Source organism: Hemicordylus capensis, chromosome 2 (genome assembly GCF_027244095.1).
Source record: "Hemicordylus capensis ecotype Gifberg chromosome 2, rHemCap1.1.pri, whole genome shotgun sequence".
NCBI classification, from domain to species: Eukaryota; Metazoa; Chordata; class Lepidosauria; order Squamata; family Cordylidae; genus Hemicordylus; species Hemicordylus capensis.
Window position 1 is genome coordinate 141,301,106 of NC_069658.1, and position 22,044 is coordinate 141,323,149.

Genomic DNA, 22,044 nt, shown 5'->3' on the forward strand with positions numbered 1-22,044 from the left:
GAAAAATAGCCAGGAGTATTAACAATGCTCTGCCTAATGCATGTACTATAACATAGCTGTTGTGGATTGGAGCCCACTTTTTCAATTCTGATTCTGAATTATACATTTGCTTGCAGTCCATGGGAAAGCAATGTAACTAAATAGGCCCAGATTGCTATCAATAAAATGTTTGTAGCACTCCCTTGTGCATTGTATGTAGGCAATAGTTTAATGTTTCTTAAAGCGTCCTTACTGCAAAAATTCAGATGAATGTTTATGGTGAAATATGATGTTTGTTCTGCGAGCGAAATTTTCTCCCCTGCCCCTTCTATGTTTTGTTTTGCTGAGACTATGGTTAGTGCTGCTCATATTGAACTAATATGACACATGCTTCAAGGCAAAAGCACTGCCAAATTTCTCAAGGCAAAAATGCTACAAGTCAAAAGCACTGCCAAATTTCTCCAAGCTCAACAGTATGTGTAAACCCAGTGGTTGTAAGAGAGGCCTGGCAGAAACATTTCTATGATCACATCCATCTCAGAGCTCAGATCTTGCTCTTATGCTTGACTTCATCATTAGTCGTCATATTTTAGTATATGGCTTTCCATAATCATTTAATCGATTGATTGGTTGATTGATTTATATACCGCCAAGTATTGAAATCTCTAGGCAGTGTACAGAATTAAAACATAATATAAAATATAAAACATTTAAAATTTATAAAAAGATAAACATCATAATAGATAAAAACACATTAAAATTCAAAAAAGTAATAGTAATTAATAGTATTTTAAAATACTATTATTGAAAGGAAACAAAAGAACTGAATGCTGGTTTCAAAAGACTGTTTTTTGTTGTATACAGGTAACTTTATTTTTACCACTCTTCAGTGAGGGCCAGCAGAATGGAGCACAGGTACTTCAGGATGTCACTGATTACAACAGGAGATTCTCAGGACAGCCAAGATCGGTATGTGTGGGGACAGAGACCCAATAAGATCAAGAATAATTCTTATTGGCATGCTGAATTTGGGGGAAATGTGGGATTTACTTCAGATACATGATTTTTGCAAGCTTTTTTTTTGCCAAGCTTCCCTTCAAAGGTTTAGCCTTCCTACTGTCTTATCAACATAGTGCTAACTCACAGCATCTTTTGTAGCTGGAATATATCGCTGTGGATTTCTCTAGTTAGATGAGCCCTCACACCGCAGTGTTTAGATTAGCTTTAAGAAACATCAGGAAACTGTAGAATACAAGGCTCCAGTCTAGCACATGCAACATTGTGTTCCCTAATAAGAACTCTAGAAACAAAGTCTCTATTAAGATCCTAGTTTATTCACGACTTTAGTAAAGCATTGTAAAACAAATAGCAGAGACAACACATCAAAATAGAATTGATTACACAGGGCACTACATGACAACAAGCAGCTTACATCTTAAAACCCATCCTGAAATGTCATAACATATTTGAAGTTTCAGTTGAAAAGGTTGCAGTTTTTAAAAGTTCATTATTGCATAGGAAAAAGTTGAATCAAGTAAACAAAGGAATGAAGAGGTTACTTTGTTTTTAATATCTGTGACATTTGTTTTTGCTTTTTTGCTTAAAAAGTAGCTTTAAAGCTGACACAGAGGAATAGGTGCAGCAAATTGTACTGAATTTCCCCTGATCAGCTCATAATCTTTCCTGCCTCCATTCTGTTTGAGGTCACAGCTCTTTGCACTCAAACTCTAGAAAGTTCAGCAGTACCAAATGAACTTAAGAGTACTTATGCAAAGTAGTGTGTTAAGAGAACAAGATGTGAGTCAAAAGGTCTTGAGTTCACATTTATCCTCAGCCATTAATTCTTTAAGTTGCTTTTGGTAAGCCAACATCTCTCAGCCTCAGTCCCCCTTTCTCCCCCATCTATAATAGGGTGATGCCGATATTGGCCTGCCTTCTAGGGTTGTTGTAAGGATTAGTAAAATAATGTGTGAGGCGCTGTGAGCACTTGGGAAAAGTTATGTCTCCATATGAAGTCACAAGTGTGTTTTGGACAGAGCTGTAAAGCCTTGAAATATTTTATTTAGTCCATGTGCTTGTTAACCTTAATCTTCTACTTCTGTGTCTGAAAAGACTCTGATGCAAATACTTTTTTTCAGTTTAGAGTCCATATGGATTAGTACAGATTTGCAAGTATGAGATTTGGAGAATGGGGGTGATGGGCATTCTGGGGAAATAGAGTGAAGCTCTGTTGTTTTACCAATGTTATAATTTCTGTTTGCTTGCATGAGCTTAGTGTATGTGCTTGTTAGATACTACATTCTGTGTGTAATATAAGCCAAAAATTTATCTTATGTGCATGCTCTCTCATTCTCTCTCTCTAGATTATGGAGAGGATTATGGATTTGCCCACATTATTGCGTCATGCATTCAGAGAAATGTTTTCTGTTGGAGGTCTGTTCTGGATGTTCCGAATCAGAATATTCCTATGCCTGCTGGGAGCTTTGTTGTATCTGGCATCACCTCTGGATTTTCTACCTGAAGCTTTGTTTGGAATTCTGGGATTTTTGGATGATTTCTTTGTGGTCTTTCTACTACTCATATACATCTCTATTATGTACCGAGAAGTCATAACGCAAAGGCTGAATAGATGAAGGCAAGTGTCAGTGACCAACATTCAGAAGCATTATGGGGACAGCTTAACTAATTGAACCACTATAAAGTAAATCATCTTGACACACTTTCAGTTTCTGCCATTAAATAGCTTCTAGCCAGACATCTTATGCAAGCATGAGGAACCGAAATCATGGTGACACCAAACTGGAATTTTTATATATGTGATATAAAAGAGATTTAGTTGAACATGTAATACACTTCTTATGTATGTTTACAACAGATGAGTAACTGTATGTTGTTTAAGGTAACTCCAATTATAAAAGGGAATTTCAGAGAGGATGTTTAACAAAAAAAAAGTATTTGAGCTAACTGGATATGTACTTTTATGGACACTGCTCAATGTACAGTTTCATATTCAGTGTACAGCTTCAAAGTTGTCTTATTGCCTCATTGTGGAAGGGGTTGTTGGGTTTTTTAAATCTAATTGTTTAGCATCTCTGTCTATGCAGGAAATGCTCAAGCGGAACAGCTATCAAAAGAAGCTTGGGCTGCAGCATCATAATGCACAAATACAATAAGCACAGTATTGCTTTAACTGCAACTTTATAAAATTACATACATTTCTCTCCATATGAACTCAGTGCCATGGAATGTGCTCTTTCCATAGAGAAGAAACACCTTGAATGCTGCCCATTCTGTGATGGAAGATACTCTCTGGGTTTTTTTCTATAAAATTTTGCATTGTCAAGTTTATCCAAGTATGGATAAAAGAAAAGATAGCCTAGCTCAGATGGAAACTAACATGGATATAAGTGTGGTGCAATATAGGGTGAAACTTTCAGCCATTGCTGGGATCCCCAATCATATATGAAATACTAATTGGAATCTTTATATGTTTACTTGGTTATGATTGGTTTAGCAATTAGCTGAATTGTAAATCTGAATGTTGTTGGAGCTACTTGAAAGAATATCTGGTCACAAAGACCATAAATATTATGGTGGTTATTTTTACTTGACTTAATCTTATACGTGTTTACTTTGGAGTACGCATAGTTGAACTTGATAGGAGCTTCCAAGAAGGCATACTGCATGACCAGGTTGCACAGCTTCTAATCTTGCAGCACATGCTAGCCCTCAGTGGTGGAGCAGGTGCTTTGCCTACAGAAGGTCCCAGGTTCCGTCCCTGATATCTCCAGGTAAGGCTGGGCAGGAGCCCTGGAGAGCTGCCAGTGTGGGTGGACGATAGTGAGTTAGATGGACCAGTGGTCTGACTCGATAGAAAGCAGCTTCCTGTGTCCTAAATACTACTGGACCCTCCCTATTTCAGCCACTTACTCCGCCAGAAATGTACTTGATGCTTGTGAGAGGAGAGAAGGGTTGTTTATTCCATTGTTTATTCCATTGCATTCAAAACTGCATCTAGGAATGCACTGACCTGTGGACACTTGGCCCCGGCCCGCTCTCCTTTTAGACCCAAAGTTGACATCCATGTTTTGAGGGGACAGAAAAACACTTTGCTATAAAAAGATGTTATGTATTATAACAGAAGACTTAACAAAACAAACAAAAGTATACAGAAAAGATGTGGGGACTCTGGGCCAATGGACAGGTTGTCCTTACCCGGGCATAAATCACTATTTAGTTCTTGCTTCATGTTTGACCATCTCTTGCCTAGAATATGGACCGGGGGGAAAGTATGAGGCCATTACTGCAGGTGAAGAAACATAGAGCTTCTTGAAAGATCATTAAGGGATCCTGTGGAAGCAGGCCATGGGACACCTCATTCTCCTCCTACTCTCCAACACAAATTAGCTGCACCAGGCTTAGAAAATATTTACATCATCATTTATCTTAAATAAGATGATTAGCCAGGATTGTTAACTAGCTTAAAAGCCTAGTTTTGAATTATGCTTAACAAAACCTGGTTCGTGTAACTATGGTTAAAGTCAGTGCCACCACTAACATTAATTATCTTTAAAGGTGAAGAAAATTCATGCTGGAGTGTGAGATCTCATGCCCATAGTTTAGGGAGCAGGAGTATTATTTTTGCTGACCGTTTTGCAGTAACTTTTTGTGGTGTCTGTTTAAGGCAAGTGCTTCAGTTTGATGAAATGATTGTCGAAGAAAACTCGTATCCCATTTACTAATGATGCTTCTTTACTGTTAGAAGTATGTATTATTTTAAAAGCAGTTAACTCTAGTGCTTGCTAATAGAATATCTAATCCCCTTTGTTAAAATAGTCCAACCTGGGGACCTGTTTTGAAATCTTATTGTTCATGTAGTCATCAATGCATAAGGCTTCTGAGTGCCAACACAGACGCATGAACATGTTGGAATGTATATGTTAAGTGCATTTGCATAGTATATTTGAATGTAATTGTTCAACTTGAAGTTTAAAGTAGGTTTGTTCTATCCTAAATATTTAAAAGCAAGGGAAAGAGAGAAAAATGATTTAAAATGAACAACTTTACAAGTGCTTTCTGGGTATTTCGGGCTGCCTCTAATTCCTTGTAAAACTTCTGCTCACTGTGTCTTGTCATCTCTAATATGTGATAATTATTTGTTGGCTACCTCAGCTAAAATGCCAGCATGATGTCTTGCTTGATGTTTAGCCAATCCAAATTCTGCCTGGAATTATACACTGGGGGTAAAGCATGGAGGCATGAGTGTATGTTAAGAACAGCAGAGCCTCAATCAAATATATACGAGTTTTATGGAAAGGGGACAGCTTCAGTCTTTTGAGATTTGTCAGAAATCTCCCCTGTGCGTCTAAAACAGTTGCAAAATCAAAGAGCTGGAGTCCCACTTTGATACGTATTGCCTTGTACAGGAGAACCTCATTATTCACAGAACCTTTATTTGTGGTTCCACATATCTGCGGGGTGTCTCATTGACACTCTTTTCGGTATGCACAGATATGAAGGGGTTAAAAAGCACTTATCCATGGTTCCTAGAGGGCTGGAAGTGATCGTGGAGATAACTTCGGGCCACCATATTGTTTCACAGAGTCCAGGAGGAGCCATTTTGTGGCTCATTTTTTAAAAATGGACTTTTCCCTGCAGGTTTTCAGGGGCATTTCCCTCTTTAGAGGGCATTCCTGGGCACATTGGGGACCTGAGGAGCACACCACAGTGAGTTTTGGATCATTTTTTGACCTGTTTTGCCACTTAATTTCCCACACTCCACCCTAGAACCTAACCACCCTTTCCATATAGCCCTAATGCCTCATTAGTTGTGGTTCCATTACTCACGGCAGTAGGCAAGGAACGGAACCACCATGAGTAACAAGGTTCTCTCCTGTATATTTCCGGGTAGCTGAATATTCTTATTAAGCAGAGTATCTCTTTTTGCTTTGAGTAAAACTGATTTCGGCTCACTACAAGAACAAGAGATCTTTTTTCTTTGTTTTTTTGCTACCCTCATTGATTCTCCCCCCCCCCCAAGTTCCTTGTTCTGCTACCTCATCATAAGTCCTCAAGTAACTACATATCCTTAGGCTGTCTTTCAACTGGCTTTAGTGTGTATGCCTCTGCTATGGATGATATTGTGAGAAGTGAGCTCAGACCACACCACACTTGATAATCTGTCACTGATCACCTCTGGACATTTTTGTAAGCATTTTTGTACTTCATTACAGGTGGCTGGTTATGACAAAAGTTACAGGTTATCCCTCTGAACAGCTCTTGTCCTGCCTATGCATGCCCCTCTTATCAGAGCCTTTACTCCTTTCTCTCTCCCCACCTGCCATTTTTTTAAAATATACACATTCACCACAGACCAGAGTTTCATAACCTTGGGCCCGCAGATGTTGTTGGATTACAACTCTTCATCCCATCATCTTCAGCCACAAAGGCCATGTCTGGGGATGATGGGAGTTGTAGTCGAACATATGGGGACCCAAGGTTAAGAAACACTGCCACAGACCATTTGTCCTGCTTGTTGTTTTTTGCTTCAGTCAAAACAGGACAAATCAGCATTTTTATACCCTCAGTATATAATTTTAAACTAGAAACAGTCATATTGCTGCATCCATCAGCTTCCATAAATCTATACTCTTCAGATAAATGCTTTTACTTCCTGCCTGGAGCTGTGGAGGAGAATAACTGAATTTGATATCTTGCTCTGTAAATCCTCTGTGTTGCTCCATAGGAATGGATGCAGAAATTTCCTACCTAACAACGATGCACTTAGGTAGTAATTTCATTCATTTCTAATAGAAATTGCTTAAATGAGAGAAAATATTTCAGCCCAATCACCAGATACAGTATTACGTCAGGTAAGAGAACACTTCTGTTTTATTTAAAGATTCTTCTCATTCAGAAGCGATGAATTTTTCAGTATTCTGAAACATTTCCATAGGAATCTTTTGACCAGAAATCCTAAAGGTTATGAATCGATTCCATAGAAAATAACTGGATTAAACTAATAATATTTAGGGTGGCAGCCATCCTTTCTAGAAAGACCTAGTATAAAGATTTCTAGAAAGACAAAACCAAATATTCCAAACATAAAGCTTGCCTTTTTTCTTAAATTGTTCTGATAGTTGATGTTTATGATAGGATAATAATGATTACATCATGCTTTCTAGCATTCATGCACACGCACTGGCTAAAAGCAACCTTGAGGACACCTGGTGGGCTTTTTCTTGCAAATGCTATGTATGAATTGTTTACTACAGAACTGTTCAACAGCTGACTTTCCTATGAGGAATAATGAATAACTGAAGATGGTATGAAATGGTTACCAGAGATCTATGGGGCTGTAGACTGCGTGGTCCCATAGATCTTTTATATAAAAATTTAACCTGGTTCTTGTGTTTACTCATAATAAACCATGTTTAAAATGGGAACATTGTGTTAATCTGTTTCTTTTGAGCGGTTGTAAGGATCTGATTTCCGATCTTTTGAACTATGTTATTTCTTGAAAAATTGTTACAAGCACTAAACAGAGCTGGCTTCATAATGAGGCAAGCAGAGGTGATCATCTCAGGGTGGATTATTAGGGTGGAGTTGGGGGCTACACCTACCTCTGCTCAACCTGACCCAATAGGTCAAAAATGTGATTCTCCTTGGATTTGAAACTGAGGGGAGAATGGAGCCATGGTAGACCAGGAGTCTCCAGGTCTGGAGAACGGAAGGAAGGGGAGATGCTTTAGCCCACCACTCTCCTATCCACATTTCTTCCACTCTGACCTCTCCTTTTCAAATTCAGTGTGCTGCTGATGAGGAGGTGTGACTATTAGCACTGCTGCCAAGCCAGGGAGCAGCAGGCAGGGCAGAATTTGGCAGCCTGCCTCAGATGTCACTGGCACCAAGTTCATACTTAGGTTTTTGTTTTGTTTTTTGTACTCTAGGGATATTTTGAATAGTAGCTTATTAATTATATAGCTGTTGGTAGGTTTTATTTCCCATGCACTGTTGAAATACATTTTGGCAGTAAGAACCTTGCACTAAAAGATGGGCTACTCTTTCTACAGGACATGTCTGTACTGCAGCTGTCTCCTGTAGCCTTTTAGCATTATTTCAGTGAGCCGGAAGTATCCCATAAAAGGACATTTCACATTATATAATGCATACACACATAGGAAATAATCGCAAAAAAAAAAAAAAAATCTTGCAGGTTTTCACTCTTATTTTGGCAATCTTGAGGTGTGCTACAGCAGACACACGAGGTGTGCTACGGCAGACACACGTGCTACAGCAGACACTTTTTCATTTAATATTAAAATGAATCATAATTTCTGTGCTCATGGTTTTGAATTAATAGGTGTAACAAATGGAGACTAGCAAATGGTGAATTTAAGCCCAGCCTTTGTCTCAAAGCAAGCCCATGCGGGGGAAAGAAAAATGCTGATTCATTCTCTCCATGTCTGCTCAACAAAGGCTTCAAAACGTAACCTTTCTTGGTAATTGCTGCCACCACGCCCTAATTACAGAGTTTAACTCCTCCCTGGATTTGGGTGAGTGTCCAGGGAGACTCCCTTTCTTTTACCAAATGGAAAAAATATAAAAACCTACACATGATGAGAAAACAGCCTACACATGATGAGAAAACTTGGTAGGTTGCTGAACAATTAACCTTGAGGCATGCTTGCACCAGAGTAAAACCACCTTTTCCGGAGTTAAAAATCCACTCAGAGGCAGGTGTAATTACAAAGAAACAGAGAAAACTTAATTTTTTTTAAAAAAGAAAGACTACTGACTGCTCCAGTCTGAGGCTCCAGCAGCTTCAGTTACAGGTAACAGCGAACACTCAGTACTTTACTTCCAAAAAGAACACTTTAAAATCTTGGTTACCCATTTGCAAAGATAATTCAGAAAGCACCCCAGTTGCGAGGAACCTTTAAAAGCACCTTTATAGGGTACAGAGACTTCTACAGAGCCCTGAGTGGATAAAAGGGTTCCATCTAGCGTCTGAGAAGATTGTTACAAAATAAAACACAATGGACCAATTGTAAGGATCTGCAAAGCATTAAAATAAAGAAATCTGATGCCAGCTACCTAACACATGGTTCCCTGGCTAATCCCTTCCCCGAAGCCAAGCCTTGGTTTCTTCCCTGAACTCACCAAAATCATGGTAGAGACTTCAGGCCCCTGCAGAGTTCCTGGTTGCTGCCATGGCTTGGCCAGCCAACCTGTTGCTTCCCCTGTCTGGCTCCAACTGCCCAAGAACAAAGGATCCCTTCACTTCCTGCCAGCAGGCCCCCTACGTCCCAGTCACCATGTACTGAGTGGCTGATCCCTAGAGGTCACTGACTGACTGACAGGACAGGGTTCCCTTCCAGTTCACTTTTTAGGCTAAGGGAAGGGCTGATTGCTACAATAGGATATAATTATCATTTAGTGGTCTGAAAAGATGCCCTCCCTCTCAAGATACTAGTACAGTTCTAGCTAGAATGACTATGCATTGTGTGATGTACCAACTTATTTTTACACAGTTTTTTAAAATTTCTGTTCAACCACACACACACCCTTTAACTATAAATAGCTCTACCAACGCTATCCCCCATTTAAGATGTTTTTGTAAGGTGCTACTGAGGAGGACTTCACCCCTTTGCCCCTAACATGGTCCTGATTTGGATTGGTGGGCCCTGTGGCTACTACTTGCCCCAAGAGGAAAGTTCCTATTAGTGCCATGATGATAGCTTTATTCCTGGGGCAGTTAGCTTCAGGGAGGTTCAGTCTATATCATGGCAGAGATAAATAATTAAAAAGCTCATCCCTGCACACCGTGGTCCTAATCCAGTGTAGCTTGGCTTTAAGATGGTTATTTTGTGTCTTTGCCAACTTATGCTTGTTTGTTTATTACATTTTTATTCCATCCCATCCAAAGGTTCTGGGCGGTTTAATTTGAAAAGCTGATACATAGGTAATGTCCCCATTTTCAACCGATGTATAATGATCCGGACAACGAAACTGATAAATAACTCCATAAATCCCTACATATCTTACTGGAACTATGTTTAGTCATCTTGCAACATTTGCCATGGCCCATCAAAAGTGAAATCTCATGTATACACATTACTCTGCCTAAGAAATGTAAGTGGATTCAAACAAGACTGAAATTATTTCATATTTTCAACATTCAGCCAGATCAGTACATTGCTGTTCCATAACTTTCTTTCTTTAGACCATTAAATTGAGTCTTTTTTTTTTTTTACATTTCTCCTCAGAGTTCCCCTCTTGATAAATGCACTGCATCTGAAACGGCATAATAAGATAAGCTAATATTATCTAAACCTAGACCTAAGACTGTCTTTAATATTTGCTTAGTATGAACAGTAAGAAAAACCCTGATGTTGAAATAATCTTTTCTGAGGTTGAGAAATTTATGTGCATCTACTACAGAAAGCCTTTTTGTATTGCAAAGTATTCTGCAGCATATTTTAGAAGATGATATACTCAATTCACATAACACCTTGGCAATGCCTATTGGGCTCCATGTTGCCTCTCGTGAACTACCCTAGTAGAACCCACCTTGGAATATGGCCCAAATTTCCTGCATTGAAGAGGAAATTTGTCCAAAAGAAGACAAAAGGAAGTTTGTCCACCATTATTTATGTTCTCACTGAGGAACCCTGAAGAAGGTTTTGAGGAATCCCAGGATTCCCAAGAGTATAATTTGAAATGAAAATCATCATGGTCTCAAATACATCTCACAGCTATTTGACCATTAAACCAGGAAGAATTTGGAGGTCTGGGCATTAGAACCTCTGCTCTAGCTGAAGTTAGTCACAACTAAGTCCCATGGTGCACAAGAGAACTTAGGTTAATCTCAACTAATGTGTTCCATTAGTTTCTTAATATGTAGCAGAATGAGGAGAGTGGGCTGTAGGGATGTGCACAAAGCATTTTGGCACCTCTTGTTTGAGGCACTGAAACTCTTAGAACTGCCCCAGCCGAATCGTTTCAGCAGGCAGCAAGCAGATGCTTTTAAAAGGAGGAGGGCAGGTCTTACCTGCCCTTCAGTTGCTCCTTTTCCAGCACAGTGCTGTCAATATTAAACAGCTGCACTGCCTGTTCTGAAAAGCCACGCTGCAGGGCTGCTTCCTGCTTGGGAACAGGAAGTTCCCTGTTCCCAGCAGTGTGTGTGAGGCATTGGCACACACTGCTGGGAACATCTGCACACATGTGGCCACCATTTGTGTGGTCAGCATGTATTGCTGGCCACACAAATGGTGCCCGCACAGGCACGGATACCATGTGCATGCTGACACGTGCTGCTGTGGTCAGCAGAGGACAGGGAACTTCCTGTTTCCAAACAGGAAGCAGTCCTGCGGGGTGGCTTTTCAGTGCAGACAGTGTGTCTGTTTAATACTGACAGTGCTGCAGTGGGGTGAGGTGGGGTGGAGGAGCGATGGAGTCGTAGGTAAGACCTGCCTTCCTCCTTTTAAAGCACCTGCTCTCACACACCCCAGATGTGCATGAAATACTTTGTTCACAAAATGCTTTGTGCACATCCCTAATGGGCTAGCAGAGTCCTGAGATGATAGAATGCACTATACTACTTGAAACAGCACATTAATCAAACAGCAGTTGCCTGGTACTTTATGTGTTCACTTTCTCACTTTCACTGTCATCAGCACACCATAAAATTAAATTTGAGTTGTCCAAGTATAAAATAGATTTTGTCATGTAACTCATTGGTGCATTCAAGATCAATCAACTGAACAAAGATGCCATATGAAAATTATTAATTTCACTTTTAGCTGAATGCATTTTATTCAAGATACAAATTTCACTCAATGGCTTCAACAAAACATAAACAGTTCATAATACCAGTGTCGGTCCTAGGGTTTTGTTTTTAGGTTTTTACGCCCGCTAGGCAAAGTTTGATTTTGGCACCTCCCCAACCAAGGCATTTGGTGTCTTGACTTTAATGAACTACTGTACGTGGATTGCTTGTTCACCCGGCTGAATGACCAGCCCATGCCACTTTGAGGATACCGTGGGAGAGTGCTCCTAGCCTAGGGGCAAAACTCTGACACTTCAGAGATGAAAAGGTGCTGCCTGCTGTTAGTCTGGAAATCCATTCTGAGACTTTTTTTTTTATAATGAATGCTGAGGCAGGCAATTCATATTCAAGGGATGGAATGCAGTGTATGAGACTAGCTGCATATTGAGGGCTGAGGCACAATGAGCAAAGATGACTCCATTTTGGGGTAAAGAATGTGCAGGCCCTTTGAGGAGCAGGGTGCCGTATTACATATTACATTCTTACACCACTTTATAAAGGGTACAATACAAGAGAAAGAGAATAATGAGAAGTGCTATATTCTGGCACTGTTTATGCACTCACTCCCAAGAATAAACCCTTCAAAAATGGAATTTTTTCCATTCCATCCCTATCGTGGAGAAGCCAGGGAGGGAACTTGGAACCTTCTTATGCTCTTTGCAGAGCCGCTCCATCCCCTGAGGGGAATATCTGACAGTGCTCACACTTCTAGTCTCTCTGTCATATGCAAGCAGGGCAGACCCTGCTTAGCTAAGGGGACAAGTCATGCTTGCTACCACAAAACCAGCTCTCCTTTCAGTTATACTTGCTGACCAGCTTCGTCCCTTCTTGGGCAGCCTTCTTCACCATACCTGAGCTGGCATTGCGTGTGCTCTCTCTCTCTCTCATGCGCATCCGTTCCCCAGCTCAGAAACACTTTTAAAGCCCATATACCTACTACAATCACCTCATATATCCATACAACCACAATACTCTTATCTTTCTTCTCTGCCTGTTCTTTCTCTTGCACTTGCCCACACACACAACACACCCCTGTCAAAGTTTTCCATGGGAAACTGAATCCCAGATTTCATCCCAGGATTTAGCAGTAAACTAAATGGGGAGAGGGAAGGAGTGCCAGGCAGCATCTCTTCCTCCCTCCTCTCCTTATGACTGTCTGGCTGCTGCTCAGTGACATTTCCCTCCCTGCTGAGCCTGTCAGTCAGGCTGAGGGAGGGGTGAGCTGAACCTGAGTACTAGCCAGCCAGTCAGGAAGAGAGGAGGCAGGAGGAGGGCTGCCTTCAGGAAGTCCTGTATGACACAGTCTGTAGCATAGTTCCAGCATATGTTTTTATGGTTTTATATGGTTAAATGTTTAGTAAATTGCCTTGAGACTATTGTAATGAAAGGCGGTATAGAAATAACAATAAATATAAAAGGTCTGTTGTAAAAAGTAGCATCCAACCCACTTGCCTGTGTCAGCCATATGTGTGAAAATATTTGCACATTGCCTCAGGGGAAGCAAGATGGAGTTCCCAATTACTTGTTCTGGTTACTGCATCACTGTATGTGGCAGGGCCATATGTGTAAAAAATTATAATAAAGCCACCAAGAGGAACAGAAAGTAAAGATCTCTTCTATATGATGTAAACAAACCATTTAAAGTGTAAAACCAGCTGGTTTTAATATATATTGCTGTATGAGACAACATTCACTTACTCGCTGGAGGATCACATTTTTTAGTGCCCTACATAAGCATGTCCTTGCAAGTAAAAATGAACTAGTACTTTCCCCTGATTTACGTTTTACACAGGGAAGAATTCAAAAATAGGATCGTCCACCTGCAGTGGTACAATCCACCTAGATGCTATTATAGCATTCAGCCCAGCTGCATGTGCAAACCAGGCTGGAGTTAAGACCCCTTTCGGTAAGATAATGTGTCTCTCATTCACAAGAAAAGACCTAAACTATAAATTAATCCAGGGCTTCAGATGTAGGCAAAGTTATTTTACTGATTAATTCTGGCATCCTTTTGCCCCAGATCAGGTCCTCTCCAGCAAAATATCTGCCATATTCTGTATGGCAGGAGAACATTATTATTATTTTTATTTACATTTTATATCCCGCTCTTCCTCCAAGGAGCCCAGAGCAGTGTACTACATACTTAAGCTTCTCCTCACAACAACCTTGTGAAGTAGGTTAGGTTGAGAGAGAAGTGACTGGCCCAGAGTCACCCAGCAAGTCTCATGGCTGAATGGGGATTTGAACTCGGGTCTCCCCGGTCCTAGTCCAGCACTCTAACCACTACACCACGCTGGATCTCTCATTCAATGGCCTAGTCAGTCTCTCTCATCTCAGCCCAACCCACTTAACAGGGTTGTTGTGAAAATACAATGGAATAATAACTTGCATGCTGCCCGCCAGCAAAAAATGCAATAGAAATGAGATAAATTTTATAAACAAATCAATTATGGGGTACCTAATTCTGCATAAAACTAGAACTGCATGTCAGTTAAGCCAGCATAATGTATATTGCAGACATGCCCTCGGGTACTGCAAAGAACAGAGAGGAAAACATGAGTCACTAAAGCTGACTAGATCCCAAATCCTAGAAAGGAATATTCCAAACTCTTCAATAAACAGAAACTTGTTATTTTTTACAGGACTTTGAGGACAATCTGATTCTAACTTTTTTTTTAAGCTACTCAATGATTATTTACAGCAGATTTCTTTTTAATCTAAAATTGAAATGTTTGTGCCTTGTTTCATAAGGAGATGATCTGTTTTTGCATGGTGAACAGATGCTTAATTGGTGGCAGAGCGAGAGAGGGAACAGCAAAGCCAGCGCGAATACTAATGGAATGGCTCATTGCTGGCAGGTGACTAATGAGTAGTAGGGGGTATATCAGGTGTTACTAATAGCTTGGCTCAAATACATGGCACAGAAAGCTGTTGCGCTCCTCTCTAAACATATGTTGTGCTTCAGATATGTCTTATTTTTCCACTCTTCCTACAAATTTAGGCAAATTTAATCCAACAGATGGATTCTAAGGTTGCCAACTGACCAGAAAAAAATTAGCCTAGCCTCCTCTTGGGCCTTTAAGCCTCACATTGAGTCATGGGGAAAATTCCTGCCCCAGGTGCAGAAATGTAGAATAGACATGCAAATCACTGCACAATTCGGTGATGCCTTTCCAGAGCATTGTTACCTGCACTTGGTACACAGTGGTTGGCATACCATATGTATACGAATCCAAGATGAGTACCTCCCCACTGCCAGTTCTTTTTTGTTAAATATAGTATGTGGGGGGTTCATCTTGAATTCAGAGTCCCTTTTGGAGAGCTGGTCTTGTGGTAGCAAGCATGACTTGTCCCCTTAGCTAAGCAAGCTCTGCCCTGGTTGCATTTGAATGGGAGACTAGAAGTGTGCACACTGTAAGATATTCACCTCAGGGATGGAGGCGCTCTGAGAAGAGCAACAGAAGGTTCCAAGTTCCCTTCCTTGCATCTCCAAGATAGGGCTGAGAGAGATTCCTGCCTGCAACCTTGGAGAAGCCACTGCCAGTCTGTGAAGACAATACTGAGCTAGATAGACCAATGGTCTGACTCAGTATATGGCAGCTTCCTATGTTCCTATGTACCATCTTACATTCAGAGTTGCCTTCTATTCAGGTAAATACGGTGTCATGCAGACTACCATCCATTGAAGCAAGATGCCCCTGGCCCTGGGCAGCAGCATTCTCCTCAAAATCACTCCATCCCTGCTTGGAAGCATACAGAGCCTAATACATACAGAACTAATGACTAAGCATACAGAAGGAATGACTGTGTCAGCACTGCAATGACACAACTCTTATGATGCCCAATGGGAGCTGCTTCATGATACTGCTATAGTTAGGAGCCATGGAGGCGTTGTGCTCCTGCAAGCAGGTACAGAGTGGTTTTGAGGAGAATGCTACTGCGTGGGGGCATATTATTATTATTATTATTATTATTATTATTATTATTATTATTATTATTATTATTTCTTGTTTACACAGTCAGACAGGTGTTATTGACTGGTTTGTTTTATCCAGACATCGAGTCCTTCCCAAAGACCTGGGATGCCAGAATTTTATTGTCAATGGTTATAGATATCGTCGCAGAATATAGGCTGTTCCCAGTAAAGCTGCTTTTTGTAATTGGCTGATGGTGATTTCTGTGGCCCCTATGGTGTTGAGGTGCTCTTCAAGGTCTTTTGCAACTGCACCCAGGGCGCCAATTACCACTGGGATTATTTGGGTCTTTTTCTGCCACAGCCTTTCAATTTCAATTTGTAGATCTTTGTATTTGGTGATTTTTTCTATTTCTTTTTCTTCTATTCTGCTATCCTCTGGTATTGCTATGTCGATTATTTTGACTTGTTTTTCTTTCTTCTCGACTACAGTGATATCTGGTGTATTGTGTGGCAGATGTTTGTCTGTTTGTAGTCGGAAGTCCCATAATATTTTTACATCTTCATTTTCTTCAACTTTTTCAATTTTATGGTCCCACCAATTCTTGGCTACAGGTAGCTTGTATTTTTTGCAGATGTTCCAGTGTATCATCCCTGCTACCTTGTCATGCCTTTGTTTGTAGTCAGTCTGTGTGATCTTCTTACAACAGCTGATCAGGTGGTCCACTGTTTCATCTGCTTCTTTACAAAGGCGGCACTTGCTGTTTGTGGTGGATTTTTCTACTTTTGCTCTTATTGCATTTGTTCTTAGTGCCTGTTCTTGTGCAGCCATTATTAAACCCTCTTTTTCTTTCTTCAAGTTGCCATTCTTAAGCCATTGCCAGGTCTTGGTGATGTCTGATGATGATGATGATGATGATGATTTTATTTTACACAGTCAGACAGGTGTTATTGACTGGTTTGTTTTATCCAGACATCAAGTTTTTTGTTTTTTGTAATTGGCTGATGGTGATTTCTGTGGCCCCTATGGTGTTGAGGTGCTCTTCAAGGTCTTTTGGAACTGCACCCAGGGCGCCAATTACCACTGGGATTATTTGGGTCTTCTTCTGCCACAGCCTTTCAATTTGTAGATCTTTGTATTTGTGTAAATAATAATTTATTATTAACTTGTTTACACAGTCAGACAGGTATTATTGACTGGTTTGTTTTATCCAGACATCATCATCATCATCATCATCATCATCATCATTATTATTATTATTATTATTATTTCGATTTCTATACCACTCTTCCAAAAATAGCTCAGGGTGGTTTACAAAGAGAAACAATAAATAAATAAGATGGCTCCCTGTCCCCAAAGGGCTCACATTCTAAAACAAAACATAAGATAGGCACCAGCAACAGTTATTGGAGGTACTGTGCTGGGGGTGGATAGGGCCAGTTACTCTCCCCCTGCTAAATAAAGAGTATCACCATGGTAAAAGGTGCCTCTTTGCCCAGTTAGCAGGGGTGCTTTAGCCACTATATTCAAAAGTGTGGCCACTCACAAGTCATGATATCGATGTTGTTAATAAAAAATATGATACAGGGTAGAAAGAGGCCCCCCCCCCAAATGCATGGACTCCCTCCAGGCGGTAGTTTCTGTCCCAGATGCACATTACATCCATTGGGAAGAAAATTCCTGCAAACTGCAGGGACTTTCTCCAGTCAGGGGTGTAGCTATAATTGAGCAGATGGGTTCAAAGAACTCACGGCCCCCAGCGCCACCCCTCTCTATTCATTATCTCCCTCACTCCGAGGGGCTTCAGGGGAGAGGGGTGAACTGGTCCTGGCTCCCCTAACTATGACCCTGCCTCCAGTGGGGTCATTTCTATCTCAGCCCCCTGTGAAGTCATTTGGCTAGGAGAGTAAGTTCTGTTTCTGTTTAGAAACTTAAATTTTGTTTTCCCTTGAAAACTTAATTGACCATGAAAGGTGCTAGTGTCTGACCAGTATTCAGAGACACTGCATTGTTCTGTGCTCCCTAGACTGAGCAGATGAAGCCAGCCCTTCCCAGAATGTCAGATTTAGTGTCTGGAAAAAGTAGATCATTCAGAAGCAGGGATTTCAGCCACTACCACAAAGTCAAAAGGGTCACTACAGGCAGCACCCTCAACATCTCACCTTCCTTAAGCCTGGCATCTCAAGTATGTATTTGGTCTTTCTTCACTTCTTCTGGTGTGGTACAGCTCAACAAAAGGGGTGGAGTGGAGCTTGGTTCTAAGTGGAGCAAGTAAATTTAGAGGTGGGATGCATGGTACTGAACAGTTTGCCGAACCTCACCTACCTGCCTGTGAAGAAACTGAGGTTACATGACAGGCAGAAGATGGTACATCACAATTAGTTAATCACTGGCTCACTGCACACATCATTCATTAACACACTGGGCAACATGTGAAACAATCAGCTACACAGCTGAGGCAATATTAATGCTTGCAGCCACAGAAGATATTTTACACATTGTTCGCAGTGGAACCAATTGAGAGAGTGGACATATATTTATGCAATGAAATGAGAACCATCCCGAGAAAACATGAATGTGGAATCCCCTTGACACAACTGAACTGAGAGTGTATTTTAGCCTGCTAATCATGGCTAGTGTGTGTCATGTCAGTCATGAAGTGCTGCAGGGACTGTGGGCAGCACATGTGGGGTGTCCCTATTTCCATGCAGTGATGCAGTTGAGATGGTTTAAGGCCATCACAAGTTATTTAATGACAAAGCCATGCAACTGGAGCAAAGAGTGACTGACAAGCTGATACCCATCAGAGATATTTGGACTTTGTTTGTGCATCAGCTAGAGCTATATGACATTCCTGGACCCAACTTAATAGTTGATGAGTTATTGGTTTTCCAAGGACACTGTCCTTTCCTGCAATACATACCAAACAAAACAAAGAACCATAACAAAGACAAATAACACAAGTTACCTTACGTGGGGCAGCAAGGAAATGCTTGACTAACAAGCAGAAGGTTGCTGGTTCGAATACTCACTGGTACTATATCAGGCAGCAGCAATATAGGAAGATGCTGAAAGGCATCATCTCATACTGAGTGGGAGGAGGCAATGGTAAACCCCTCCTGCTTTCTACCAAATAAAACCACAGGGCTCTGTGGGCGCCAGGAGTCAAAATTGACTTGACAGTACACTTTACTTTACTTTCTTGCACAACAACTTGTGCAGTCATGGAACAACACTTGGAGGAATGTGGTGAGATATGTTTTTACCAGTGTAGGGCTGGCAGAGGTTCTCCTGAGCAAGGAATTGACCTGTCAGCAATATGAGAAACAACAAGCCAGATGTATCCCCAGAGATGCGATCGCATTGTGAAGGCAAACCAGTCATTTGTGTTTGGCTTGAATGGACAGAAGACATTGGTATCCTGTGATGAACATGATGAATGTTGCTGCCATTGCCAGTTTAATTGTCTGGTTGTCCAACCATCTGGAGTAGGTACAGCTGTGTGCAAAGATGGGACAGCACTTGCTCCTTTCTAGTCATGGGCAACAAATCATAGTTGCCCACGAAAGTTGAAGACTATTGGCATATGAACTAGCAGATGAAAACAGCATGAATTGTGCTGGGCTATCATCCTGCAAGTGCTGGTTGCAGTATGAAGTTGATCAGCTACCAGACTTGCACTGATTGCCTTTCAATCAGTCACAGTGTCGTTTCAGCTGAAACGCTGAGAACTGAGATGTTGATGTTTGAATCTTCATTAGTGTTGTGTTTGAAAAGTTAATGAGCCCCACCGCCCATTGAGGTCATCTGAGGAGGTCCATCTCCAGTTACCGCCAACTCGTTTGGTGGCTACACAGAGACGGGCCTTCGCGATCGCTGCCCCGAGATTGTGGAATGCGCTCCCTGCTAAGATACGATCCTCCCCATCTCTGGCAATTTTAAAAAAACACACCTGAAAACCCATCTTTTCACCCAAGCTTTCTCAGCTTCCTAAATTTTGGGGTTTCTAATATTTGGTTTATTTTCAAATTAAAAACCCGATTTTGGGGTTTTTGTTAATTGTTATATTGTTTTTAATTTGTTTTAGCTCTTTACTGTTTTAGTGGTATGTTTTAACTGTAAACTGCCTTGAGCCATTTTGGAAGGGCAGTATACAAATCAAATCAAATCAAATCAAATCAAATAATATAATATGGCAAGGAGAGACAGTTGTCTGGGGACCCACTGCCTTGGGGGGCCCCCCAGAGGCAAGTCACATGACAGACTGCCCCAGCTGCGCACCTGTCCGGGCTTCCTTCAGTTGTATTCATCCTCTGAAATTGATATGAGTGTTAAGACCTGGAGCTACCAGAACAGCATGTCTTTCTCCAGTACCATTAAATGGTTTGCATCGTCCACAGTGTACAAAACCTTTTAAAAAATAATTTAGGATGATGTTCTATTGTGGCACATAGGTATACACACACACACACACACACACACACATGCTTTTTGTTACCACTATTCAGTCTCATTTAAGATTTATTTGCTTCATGAGCTGAGCTTCAGTGGGGAGGGGGCATTTTAAAATCCTGTCTCTGGGCCCACTCCAACCTTGCTACGCCCCTGTCTGGGGTAAATCCCCCCCCCACTTTTTTGAGTTTTGGGGGCATCTCAAATTCGCAGTCAGGGGCGTAACGATGGGGGGGCAGGCAGGGCACGTGCCCTGGGCGCCACTTTGGTGGGTCACGTGGGGGGCGCCAAGGTCTGCCGTCTGGCCTGGCATCGCTTCCCAACTGAATGAACTGCGCAGGCGCGCCTCGCAGTTGGGAAGCAATGCCGGGCCAGACGGCAGGCCTCGGCGTCGCTCTGCTGCACTCGGTGATCAGCTGCCGCCCGCCACCCCCGCGCTCACTCCCGCCACCACCGCCGCGCTATCCGCCGCTGCCTGCCACCGCCGTGCTCACCGCCACAAGCCATGGGGCACACTATGACGATCCGCCGCTGCCCGTCTCCGCCGCCGCCTGCCACCACCTGCCACCGCTGCGCTCACTCCGGCCAGGGCGCAGGTATGTGGGGGGTGGGGGAGGGCGCAATTTCAGGGGCAGAGCTTGCCCTGAGCGCCATTTTCCCCAGCTACACCTCTGTTCGCAGTGAAGCCTCACAGAAAACCCACGGTATAGCTTGCTGTCTGGGAAAGCTCCAGCACTTTGAATTTAGCTTGTAAAAACAAACAAACACATATGTGATTGCCCCTTGGTTCCTACCAAAGTCAGGCTGTTGCATTCTGCACCAGCTGAAGTGTTCAAGCTGTCTTCAAGGGTAGCCCCAGGTAAAGTGTATTTCAATAAACAAGCTGTGAGGTAACCAGAGTGTGCAAGACAATAGCCAAGACTTGCAGTTAGCTGCAATAGGTTATTCATTCTATACAGGCTTCATACAGTTAAGCTCCCAGAAAAACTGGCAATCTGGTGATAAAAAAGCTATCAAGATGGGAAAGGTGAATCAACTTGGAGATTAGTCACTGGATGAGTGGGTTTTAGAGAGGAGTCAAATGAGACTGAAAATGTAAACTAGCTTGGAGTCCACCCACCATCCCATCGGGAACAAGAGATGCTTTTCTTGCTAAGAAATAGATTAGCAGTCAAGCAATGGGCTTCTTACCAGATTTTCTGCAGCTAGTGGTCGGCGCTCTCAATTTGCCTGAGGAGAGGAGAGCTGGTCTTGTGGTAGCAAGCATGACTTGTCCCCTTAGCTAAGCAGGGACTACCCAGTGGTTGCATATGAAAGGGAGACTAGAAGTGTGAGCACCGTGAGATATTCCCCTCAGGGGATGAAGCCGCTCTGGGAAGAGCAGAAGGTCTCAAGTTCCCTCCCTGGCTTCTCTAAGATAGGAGAAGATTTTTTTTTTTTAATAGGACAAGATTTTTTTATTGAACCAACAAACTACCAAAGCATACAGTACGTTGCCAAAGCACAATTATATACAAAGTGGTTGTTTGTACATGATATATCTACAAAGATTTACACACAAGGATTTGGAAACCCACAAGGTTATGAAGTATATGCAGGTAGTACTGTAACTCGGGGGTGGGGGATTACAAGGCACATCAGGTAATGGGGGGGGGGGTTACGTCCAACGTCCATTTCCATAATTTGTCCCATTGCTGTTTAGAAGAGATACTCTTGCCTTTTTGCACATAAACATACAAACTTTTCCAGAAGAGATTTACTGTCTCATCTGCGTGAACCTCTTGGTTGCGTCTTCCCTCCCTATTCCTATGCAGGAGCATTGCATAAATGACATACAGGTTTACTAACCCAATTACGAGAAGGGGAACG

The 22,044-nt window shown here is 41.8% G+C and overlaps 1 protein-coding gene across 2 annotated transcripts in view; it reads left to right on the forward strand.

Moving 5' to 3' along the window:
* Positions 1–7,424, forward strand: part of RNF170 (ring finger protein 170) — a 38,420-nt gene extending 30,996 nt beyond the window's left edge. For both annotated transcript variants that reach the window (XM_053289426.1, XM_053289427.1), the window contains exons 7-8: positions 844–948; positions 2,343–7,424. In XM_053289426.1, coding sequence (XP_053145401.1) covers positions 844–948; positions 2,343–2,612 — 375 coding nt within the window. In that variant the 3' untranslated portion in view covers positions 2,613–7,424. The remainder of the gene's footprint in view (positions 1–843; positions 949–2,342) is intronic.
* The last annotated feature ends 14,620 nt before the right edge of the window (positions 7,425–22,044 follow it).